Raw genomic sequence first — 10,957 nt, forward strand, 5'->3', positions numbered from 1 at the left:
AACACTGACCAAGGCTGGACTTCCCAAAGAGGAGGCCAACACCCCTTCCCCCAGGCTGCTGGGACAAAGCAGGCTGTCCCTAAGCTGCCTCCTTCTGGCTCCTGGTCACTGTCCAGCAGCCCAGGGACAGTGGGAGGCAGACCGTGGACAGCTCCTCAGGCTGCTGCCCTCAAGCTCAGCCCGGAGCCTCCCCGGGCTCGTTCCTCACCCACCTTCTCCCTCTGCTCTCGCTAATACAGCTGTGCCCCTCCACTCCAGCCAGGACAAGCCACTCTCCTCACCTTCCTACCCCCCACACACTTAGGCCCTCCCACCGCACTATCCCACCTTCTCTCCACCCATCTAAACCAGCCATATGCCAGGCAGCCTGCCAGACCCAGAAGTCTCTTCCAGGGCTCAGATGTTCCAAGTTGTCCCTGTAACAAGACAGGCTGTTCTGATAAGGCTTTGTCTGCATACATTGTCCTGTTTGAGCCTCCCAATCACTCTGTGAGACACTGCTCTCTTTATATAGATAACAAAGCCAAAGTTCATTGACATAAAGTGATTGGCCCCAGGCCTTCACAGGCAGCAAGCTTAGGGGTGAGATTTGAACCCAAGCCCTTGGGATCCAGAACCAGCTCTCTGCATAGGCTATTGTTTGATTCAAAAACCCAGTCAGCTTAAGTCTCATCTCACCTGCATTAGGGGAAGAGCATGTTTGTCTCCTGCCTAGACCAGGAAGCCAGGGAGGGACCGTGATGACACCTGAGAGGGTCTCCCCTGTCCCCCTTCCTTCTCTCCTCCTTCACCTTCTATGCCTCAGCAGGCCTTGAGCATGCTGATGAGAGACCAAGGAGACCCCAGAGGGGTCCAAGGCTCAGCATGGAGGGCCAGCCTCCTTCCTGCTTCTTGGGAACACTTCCTGGCCCACTGCACTTTTTGTGGTCCCCTTGCTGTCTGACCCAGATGCCCTGACTCTCCCTTTGATGCCACCCTACATTCATTTATTCATGCAGCAGACATATTCAGGCCAATCCCTGGGGCGAAGACTGGGCCTTGACAAGTGGGTGTGATTTGGATGAAAAAACCCAGGGTTTGGGGTATGGGGAGTGGAGAGAAGACTCCTCTAGGCCCAGAAATAGCAGAGCAGAGAAGGTATTGAATCAAGAGTCTTCGAGTCTGTTCCTGGCCTGGGGGACCATGGGCAGGCAAGTCCCGGGGCCTCCCACTATCTGATAGTAGGAAGAATAATGCTTTATTGTTTATGTTATGTCATGTTATGTTATGTTATATTATATCATGCTAAATTAGGACAGAGATGAGAGACTGAACCCGTGATTTCATGAGCGTAGGAAACTCTCTCCGTACAAATGGGCACTCTCTGCAGCTAATTAGAACAACGAGCATTAATATTGTACTTTAAGTCTGGCTGTGTTATCTTGTTAGCTCTTTGTCACAACCCTAGCAGGTAAGGTGCCTTTATTACCCCCGTTTTACAGATGGGGAAACTTAGGCAGGCAAGTTAAGTGCTTGTGTGGGGTCTCACCAGCTAGTAAATGTCTCTGGCAGGATTTGAATTCTGTTCTTTCTGACTCCAAGTCCAGGACTCTGTCTGCTAAACCACTTTACTTACATATTACAGCATATTATGTTATTGTGATGCATCATTTATCATGCAATTGCTGTGAAGAAAAGGCTTTGTGAATTATAAGATCCAATACGTATATAGAACTGTGCACTGCTACCAACATTGTGAACTTCAGAGATAGAATGGAAGCTCCCTGAGAGCAGGGATTGTTTTTGTTTCTTTTTCCCTTCTGTAGTCCCCATGCCTGGCACCTAGGAGATGCTTAGGAAATATTTGTTGGGTTGGGTTGGGTTAGGTTGGGTTGGGCCCCCTACCCACCTTAGCAGGGTTGTTGTGAGGCCCCAAAATGAACGAGCCTCGTAAACTGTCCCTCAGTCATTCTCCAAAGGGGTCTCTAAGTCTGGGTGCCTGGCCCGACCACCGGCACCCAAGCTATGCTGGATGAATGAAGGAGAATAGTGTTTAAAGGAGGGAGGAAGGAGTGAGTAGTGGGAAAGGAGGGGGCTAGGCACCTCCTCAGTCCCTGCCTTCCTCTTTCCCCAGGGCAGATCAGAGGGTGTGCAGTGGGGGCCATGGAAGATGTGGCTGGAGAAAAAAGTTGGAGCCAGACTGGGGTGGGTGGGTCTTGAAGGTTGGGCAAAAAAGCAGAGGCATGCCCTCAAAGCAGGGATGTCTTCGCTCTCCCCATGCTCCCACTGCCCCCAGGGGTGATGGTCCTTTCCTTTCTCTGCAGAGATCTGATCTGTCAGCCTCCAATTTGGGATTTCACCCTTCTGGATATCCTGCTCAAGAAGACAAGAGGCAGGCATCATGGCGGCCGCCATCTTCACCCTCCTGCTACTACCGATGGTAAGCACTCAGTTGCCATCTTTGCTGATTCTCTGGGGTTTTCTAAGCAGTCTGCAAGGTTCAACTCTTCCATTTCTTTCTCTTGCCTAATTGATATGTTATCATTTCTAGAACCACATGGAATGATAGTGGAGAGGGTCCCAGAAGAGTTTAAGCCAGTCCTGGTTAGGGCAATTTGGAATGATGGCAGAATGATGGGCAGAACTCTGCACAGAGGTTGCCTAAGATCTGGGGAATGGGCCCAGCTTGGCTGGGAGCTGAGACTCCTGGTTCCTGATCCCAACACCCCATTTTCCCTCCTAGCCTCCTCCTTCCAAATTGTGCTCCCCAAACTGGCATGTGGAGCCTGCCTCCCTTGCCCATCAACCCCCCCACAGCCTTCAGTAGAAGAGCCCCAGCCCCCGGGCTTTAAGCCTACTTCAGTTTCTGAGCTCTGTTGGACTTTGAGGTGAGATGCTGCCTTCCTGAAGCCTTTCCTGCCCTCTAGGCTCCGCTCAGGGGCAGCTTCCCTGGTCCCCCAGCTAATAGTGGCTTGTCCTTCCTCTTTGGACTGGTTGAGTGATCCTTGTTCTGCCCACTCTCAGACTTTGATTGTCTAAGTCCTTGGTAGACACATTCCCCGCTCCCCACCCCACAGGAGCATAGATTCAGAGTCAGATGGGAGCAGTAGGTCAGGTCCCAGGCTCCCTCCTTCCCCTGAGGTTCCACCCATTCACCACCCCCAGACCCTCCCAGAGGACCCCTTTCCTCACAGACCCCTCATTCTTCTCCTCTTCCCCCATTTTCCCTGCTCCCCCAGTTCCACTCCTCCCAGCCTCTTCCACTCCTCCTCATTTCTCTCCTTTCTCCCCATTTCCCCCACTCCCCATCTTCCCCTCCTCCCAATCCCTCTCTCTCTCTGCATACCATCTCCTGTCCTCCCCTCCTCCACTACAAAACTCCAGCAGGAAGCTGCCTCTGTCCCCAAAGAAGGCTGAGAGTTGGGTATAGTGTGGCTTCCCAGCCACTATGGGAACCCCCCAGGGCCTGGCGTCTCTTGGTCCCTGGGAAAGTCCCCAGCCCTGATGAGGTGATTAGCCTCTGAGAGATCCTGAATGGGCCTCATTAGGAAGGCAGATCAGGCCGTGGGAGTAGTGCCCAGAACCACAGCCTAGCCCACCTCTCCCCTCAGGGATTTGGCCCTGCCCACCCTGGCCCAAGTCACCCTACCAGCTACCCACTGCCTGGGGACCATATCGAGGCTGGAGGGAAAGGAAACAGTCTCACGGGCCCCAGGGAACCTGTTGGGTAGGCTCCTTTGAGAATCCCTTCCCCTTTGACACCCCCTTCACCCTGGGGGTGAAGTTTCTCCCTTTGGGTAAGTGGCTGCCTGGTAGGGAGGCTGAGCGGCAAATGAGAAAGCCCAAGTGGACACCGCAGCGATAAGGGTTGAGCGAGCTAATCCAGAGACTTTCCCACCCTGTGCTGGAGCCAGACACCAAGGTGGGGAAGGGAAAAGGGGGAGAGTCTGGGCTCCATCTGAGGCCAGGCCCTTACTGCCTGAGTGACCTTGGGCAGGACTGTCCTGGATCACTGTCCTGTATGTCCCTTCTGGCCCTTGAGCTTGGATCCATGAATGGATGCCCCTCAGATCTATCCTCTCCCACAACAAATCTTGTGGTGCCATTTTACAGGTGGGCAAACTAAGGTCTGAGCAGACCAAGTGACTTGCCCCAGGGTTACATGGTGAATTGGTGCCAGAGATGAGAGTAGAATCAGATCTGCTGCCTCTGTGGCTTTTAAAGGCAGATTTCCCCAAAAGCATCTTCTCATCCACCCAAAAGCGGGCATGCCTTCATACCTTCATTCCTTCCTTCATCCACCAGATAAAATGGAACCTGAGCTGAGGCAACAGGGGCAAAGACACATACGTATGGGAATCCTTGGGGCCCAAGGCTGATTACATGGTGCCCTCAGGGGTGCCAGGAGGGCTCACTCACACTCAACAATCTGGGAAGACTTCTGGTGGGAGGAAGCACCTGAGTTTAGCCTTGAAGGCTGACCTCCACAGTCCCTGGGCCTGAGGCCATCTCTCCCTAGCAGCACCCCAATGCCCCCTCACAAAGGCTAGCCTGGCAGCTCCCCCCAGACCTGGACCATGATTCCAGGGCAATTCCTGTTCCCAAGCACTGAGGTTGGCAACACATGGAAACAGAAAGTGAGGATGTGCCAGGTCCCCAGTGTGGCTCCTTGTGGCTGGAGAGAGGATCAGGGTGGTCCAGGGGCACTGGACTGTGGGTCAGCTCATCATCCTGGGACTGAGGGCAGGAGCAGCAGCAAGGTCAGAATAAAGATGGAGGTCTGTGTGCCCCAGGCTGTTGACCCAGGGCTCTGAGAAAATGATGGGAACAGAGGCTATGCCTTCCTCACCCAGCTAGCCTGCTTCCCATCTTGATCTGCCTCCCTCCATCCCCACCGCTGCTGGAAGGCTTCCCAGAAGGGCCTCAGTTCCTCTTAGGTCAGGCCTCCACCCCACTCCCACTAGGGTTTGCAAACTGACTGATGGACCGCCTCTGTCATCTGACCTCCCCCTCTCCTTCACAGGCTGCTGCCATCCCTGACTGCATCCTGAAGAAGGAAGAAGCCATGTGCCTGGAGAAGATTGAGCGGGCCAACGAGATGATGGGGCTGAACGAGTCTTCCCCAGGTGAGGAGTAGGGTGAGCACTGAGCTGGGCCCTCCAGAAGCCCCATCTATTAGCGTAATAGTAACAGGAATCATCAGAAGAGATGCGTTTGCATGGCATCTCCAGGTTTACAACGCCCTTTACAACCCACTGCACAGATGAGGAAATTGAGGTTAACAGAGCCCAGAGTCACACAGTCAGGAAGCACCTGAGGCAAGATTTGAACTCAGGTCTTCCTTACTCCCAGGCCAGTGTTCCGCCCACTATACCCCCTAGCTCCTCATTTTCGGATCCCAGTTTTGACATTCCACATGTTTACTCTCATTTTCCAGTTTCAGGTCTGACTACACGAGTCCCACCCCACCTCTATTAAATAACCTCCAGGGGCTCCCTATTCCCTCCAGGATCAAATACAAAATCCTCTATTGGGCATTCAAAGCCCTCCCTAGCCTGGCCCCTCCTCCCTCTGTGCTCTTTAGACACCATCGTTCTCTCTGTCCTCTCTGGGGTCCAGCTCCCCTGGCCTCTGGCTTTTCCTCACATCTCCACTGCATGCCCCTTGCCTACATGGTCTCCCTCCTCACCTCCACCTCCGGCTTCCTCATAGCCCACCCTCTGCAGGGGCCTCCCCACCTCCTCCAGGGTGTCAGTGGTCTCAGCAGCCTGAGCCCTACATCTGGCACCTGCCTGGCCTCTCTGCCTCTTTGAGCTGCTGAGCAGGGAGAAGCCTCACTGATTTCCACTAATTCTTCCCCCTGGTGAGATGCTTGTGCCTCCCAAAGCTGACCTTTATCTTCTCAGCTGCCCCACCCATCTTTTCATCATCTGCATCTTCAGTATCTAAGTCATAGAAAGGGGGGCGGTGCTGAACAGCACAGGGCCAAGGATGGAGGGGGCAACATTTACAAAAGACCTCCCCCCAGGCTGAGATCAACCCCATCATCAACAATCTGAATCCCAGAGTGACTTAGCCTGTATCATTCCTTGTTGTCCACAAGGTGGCATCTTCCACCACCGTCCACCATTTGTACCAGATGTGTGTCCTGAGGAACAAACTCTGGGGGTCCATTTGCCTATGTGTGAGAATGACAAGAGTCATTCTTCACCCACTGACTGTCTTGTGTGGGTTGTTGAACCGATCTCTCCCGAGGGGCCATGCTGCTCATGGAGGGGCTCCTATCTCCCCATCCACAGGGAATGCCTTGTCCATGTGGGCTCCATACAAGATATCCTTCATGGCAGAAGTGAACATATCAGGAGAGCATATGGCTCCCTGCTTGATGGTCATAATCACAGAATTGTTGAATAGTCATCACCTCTGTTGTGGTATCAATCAAAAAATATAATCAACATATTTGTGGGAGATATTAATTGTTGGCTGTGAAATGTGTTCTGCTATTTAAAGAAAAGTGCAAAGACTGCCTGCTCTCACATTTTCCATTGGAATAGCCTCTGTACACTTGGAGATCTCACATAAAGATTTTCTACTGAAGAGAAAGGAGTTATTAGTGTTCTCCTGAGCACCTTCTGTTAAAAATAAATTTGTATTGATAGCTCTTGTTTTTATAGCCTTTATATTTCCCAATGTGCTTCTCCCCACTCCCAGAGAGCAATCCTTTATAATGATGAATTTTCACAAAGAAAGAAAAGAAAGAAAGGGAGAAAGTTCCATGAAGCCAACATATTGAAAACATTAAACATATTTTTAAATGCTCTGATAAAATATGCAATATTTCATGTACATGGTCCCTCAGTTCTTTTTTAATTTTTTTAAATTATCAAATTTTTGTATTTTGGGTTTTTTCCAATTACATATAAAAAATTATAACATTTGTTTTTTAAATTTTTGATTTCCAAATTCTCTCTTCCTCCTCCCTTCCTCCCCAACCCAACATTGAGAAGGCAAGCAATTTGATATCAGTTATATATGTGTAGTAATGCCAAACTTATTTCCATATTAGCCATGTTACAAAACACACACCCAGACCAAAAAAAAAAACCCAAGAAAAATAAAGAAAGTTTTTAAAAGTATGCTTCAATCTACATTTCGACTCCATCAGTGCTTTCTCTGGAGCTGGATAGCATTTTTCATCTTAAGTCCTTCAGAATTATCTTAGATCGTTGTATTGCTGAGAAGAGCTAAGTCATTCATAGTCAATCGTACAATGTGGCTGTTACTGTGTACAATGTTCTCCTGGTTCTGCTCAGTTCACTTTGTATCAGTTCATGTAAGTCTTCCCAGGTTTTTCTGAAATCATCCTGCTTGTCATTTCTTATAGCACAACATATGACAATCATATACCACAACTTGTTCAGCCATTCCCCAAATGATGGGCATCTCCTTAGTTTCCAATTCTTTGTCACCACAAAAAGAGTTGCTATAAAAATTTTTGTACAAATAGGTCCTTTTTTTTCTTTGATCTCTTTGGGATATAGACCTAGTGGTGGTATTTCCAGGTCAAAGGGCACATGCAGTTTTATAGCCTTTTGGGCATAGTTCCAAATTGCTCTCCAGAATGGTTGGATCAGTTCACAATTCCACCAAGAGTGCAATGATGTCCCAGCTTTCCCACATCCCCTCCAACATTGGTCATTTCTGATAGGTGTAAAGTTGCGCCTCTGTTGTTGTCCTATCATTCAGTCTCATCTGACTCTTTGTGACCCCATGGGCCATAGCACACCAGGCTCTTCTGTCCCCCACTGTCTCCCAAAGTCTGTCCAAGTTCATGTTTATTCCTTCCATGATGCATTTATCTCATCCTCTGCCATCCCCTTTTCCTTTTGCCTTCAATCTTTCCCAACATCAGGGCCTTTTCCAATGAGTCCCATCTTTCCATTATGTGTCCAAAGCATTAAGCTTCAACTTCAGTATTTGTCCTTCCAAAGAATACTCTGAATGAATTTCTTCAAGTATTGACTGATTTGACCTCCTTGCTGTCCAAGGGACTCTCCAAAATCTTCTCCAGTATCACAATTCAAAATCATTGATTTTAGAACTCAACTTTCCCCGTAGTCCAACTCTCACAGCCATACATCACTAATGGAAAAACCATAGCCTTGATTATATGGACCTTTGTCAGCAAGGTGATGTCTCCACTTTTTAGTCTGCTGTCCAGATTTACCATAGCTTTCCTTCCGAGGAGCAAGCATCTTCTAATTTCATGGCTGCAGTCACTGTCTGCAGTGGCCTTTGAGCCTAAGAATATAAAATGTAATACTGCTGCCATTCCTTCTGCTTTTATTTGCCAGGAAGTGATGGGACCAGTTGCAGGGTTTTAGTTTTTTATGTCAAGCTTCAAGCCAACTTTTACACTCTCCTCTTTCACCCTCATCAAGAGGCTTCTTTAATTCCTCTTCACTTTCTTCTATCAGAGTGGTATCATCTGAATATCTGAGATTGTTGATATTTCTCCCAGCAACCTTAATTCTGGCTTTTGTTTCACCCAGCTTGGCATTTCACATGATGTACTCTGCATAGAAGTTAAATAAATAAAGTAGCAGTCTTGTTGTACTCCTTTTCCAATCTTAAACCAATCAGTTGTTTCATGTTCAGTTCTAACTGTTGCTTCTTGGCTTGTATACAGGGTCCTCAGGAGACAAGTAAGATGACCTGGTACTCCCATATCTTTGAGGACTTGCCACATTTTGTTATGATCCACACAATCAAAGACTTTAGTGTAGTCAATGAAGCAGAAGTAGATGTTTTCCCTGAAACTCCCTTGCTTTCTCCATAAGTCAGTGAATGTTGGCAATTTGGTCTCTAGTTCCTCTGTCTCTTCTGGTAATTCTCAGTTCACACATTAATAAGGCCTGGCTTGCAGAATCTTTATAACAAATAACTTTAATGGCATGTGAAATGAGCACAATTGTAGGGTAATTTGAACATTCCTTGGCATTCCCTTCTTTAGTATTGGGACATAAACTTATCTTTTTCAATCCAGTGGCCACTGCTGAATTTTCCAATTTGCTGGCATGTTGAGTGCAGCACATAAACAGCATCATCTTTCAGTATTTAAATAACTCAGCTGGAATTTCATCCTGTCCACCAGCCTTATTGTTAGTAATGCTTTTTAAGGCCCACTTGACTTCATTCTCCAGAATGTCTGGCTCTAGATCATTAACCACAGCATTGTGCTTATCTGTGATGTTAAAATCTTCCTCATATAATTCTTCCATGTATTCTTGCCACCTTTTCTTAATCTCTTCTACTTCTCTTAAGTCTCTACCATTTTGCCTTTTATCATGTCCGTTTTTGCATGAGATGTTCCCCTTGATGTCTCTAATGTTCTTGAAGCAATCTCTTGTCTTTCCCATTCTCTTGTTTTCTTCTATTTCTTTGTATTTTTTTTTCATTTAAGAAAACCTTCTTATCTCTCCTTGCTATTCAGTGGAATTCTGCATTCAGTTGGGTATATCTTTCCCTTTCTCCTTTCCCTTTTGCTTTCCTTCTTTCCTCAGCTATTTTAAAGCCTCATCTGGCTAACATTTTGCTTTCTTGATTTTTTTTCCTTTGGAATGTTTGTTGTTGTTGCCTCCTGTCCAATACCATTCTCCAGCCATTCTGTCCATAGTTCTTTGGGCTCTCTATCTACCAGATCTAATCCCTTAAACCTATTTGTTACCTCTACTTCATATTCATAAGGGATGTTATTTAGGTCTTACCTATGTTTTGATAGTTTTCCCTATTTTCTTCAGTTTAAGTCTGAATTTTGCAATAAAAAGCTCATGGTCTCAGCCACAGTCAACTCCAGAACTTGTTTTGACTGACTGCATAGAGTTTCTCCACCTTTCTGCTGCAAAATATATAATCCATCTGATTTCTATATTGACCATCTGGTGATGTCCATGTGTAGAGTCATTTTGGGTGTTGTTGACAAAGAGTGCTTGCTATGACCAGTGAGTTATCTTGACAAAACTTTATTAGTCTTTGTCCTGGTGGTATCTCAGAGTTATTTTAATTTGCCTTTCCCTAATCAATAGTGATTTAGAGCATTTTGTTTCATTTGACTATAGAAAGTTTTGATGAATATGCCTATTCATATCCTTTGACCATTTATCAATTGAGGAATGATTACTATTCTTATAAATTTGACTCAATTCTCTATATATTTGAGAAATGAGGACTTAATCATAGAAATGTGCTTTAAAAATAATTCCTCCAGTTTCCTACTTTCCTTATAATTTTGGCTGTGTTGGTTTATTTGTGTAAAAATATTTTAATTTAATGTAATCAAAATTATCCATTTTATATCCTGTAGTGCTCTCTGTCTCTTGTTTGGTCATAAATTCTTCCCTCAGAAAATAAGTTTAATGTGAAGGTATATCTACACCAGATCGCATGCCATCTTGCAGGGAGGGGGGGAAATTTGGAACTCAAAAACTTGTGGAACTGAGTGTTGTAAACTAAAAATAAAATGAAAATTATACATACATACATATATATCTTAAATACATAAATAAATAAATTCTTCCCTTACTCATAGCTCTGATAGGCAAACTATTCCATGCTCCCCTAATTTGCTGATGGTATCACCCTTTCTGTCTAAATCATGTACCCATTCTGAATTTATCTTGGTATGTTTGGGGTAGACAACCTGAGTTAGAGAGATGTCTACACTGAGTATGTGAAGTTTTCCCCTGGAGAAATAGATAGATAAGAACAATTTGTTCCAGTGGCCATGAAGGTGACTGAAGCAGATGCTGTGGAGTGCTCAGAGCTTGGTCAGACATGGAAGACGCCAAGGTCGTCCACTGCATCCCAGGCCATTGCCAGTCACCTGATCTTTGTCTTGCCACTGAATTCCTTCTCCTAAATCTAATTTATACATAAGTCGAGACATCATCTGTGATGTCGTTTGTCCTCTTTGAAGACA

At 46.6% G+C, this 10,957-nt stretch overlaps 1 protein-coding gene across 1 annotated transcript in view; it reads left to right on the top strand.

The window, feature by feature from the left end:
* The first annotated feature begins 1,182 nt into the window (after positions 1 to 1,182).
* ADCYAP1R1 (ADCYAP receptor type I) overlaps positions 1,183 to 10,957 on the top strand; it is a 64,568-nt gene continuing 54,793 nt past the window's right edge. Inside the window, exons 1-3 of the mRNA XM_036739698.1 lie at positions 1,183 to 1,190; positions 2,362 to 2,419; positions 5,003 to 5,105. Of these exons, the coding sequence (XP_036595593.1) occupies positions 1,183 to 1,190; positions 2,362 to 2,419; positions 5,003 to 5,105 (169 nt within the window). The remainder of the gene's footprint in view (positions 1,191 to 2,361; positions 2,420 to 5,002; positions 5,106 to 10,957) is intronic.

The sequence above is a fragment of the Trichosurus vulpecula genome, chromosome 9 (assembly GCF_011100635.1).
Source record: "Trichosurus vulpecula isolate mTriVul1 chromosome 9, mTriVul1.pri, whole genome shotgun sequence".
Lineage (NCBI taxonomy): Eukaryota > Metazoa > Chordata > Mammalia > Diprotodontia > Phalangeridae > Trichosurus > Trichosurus vulpecula.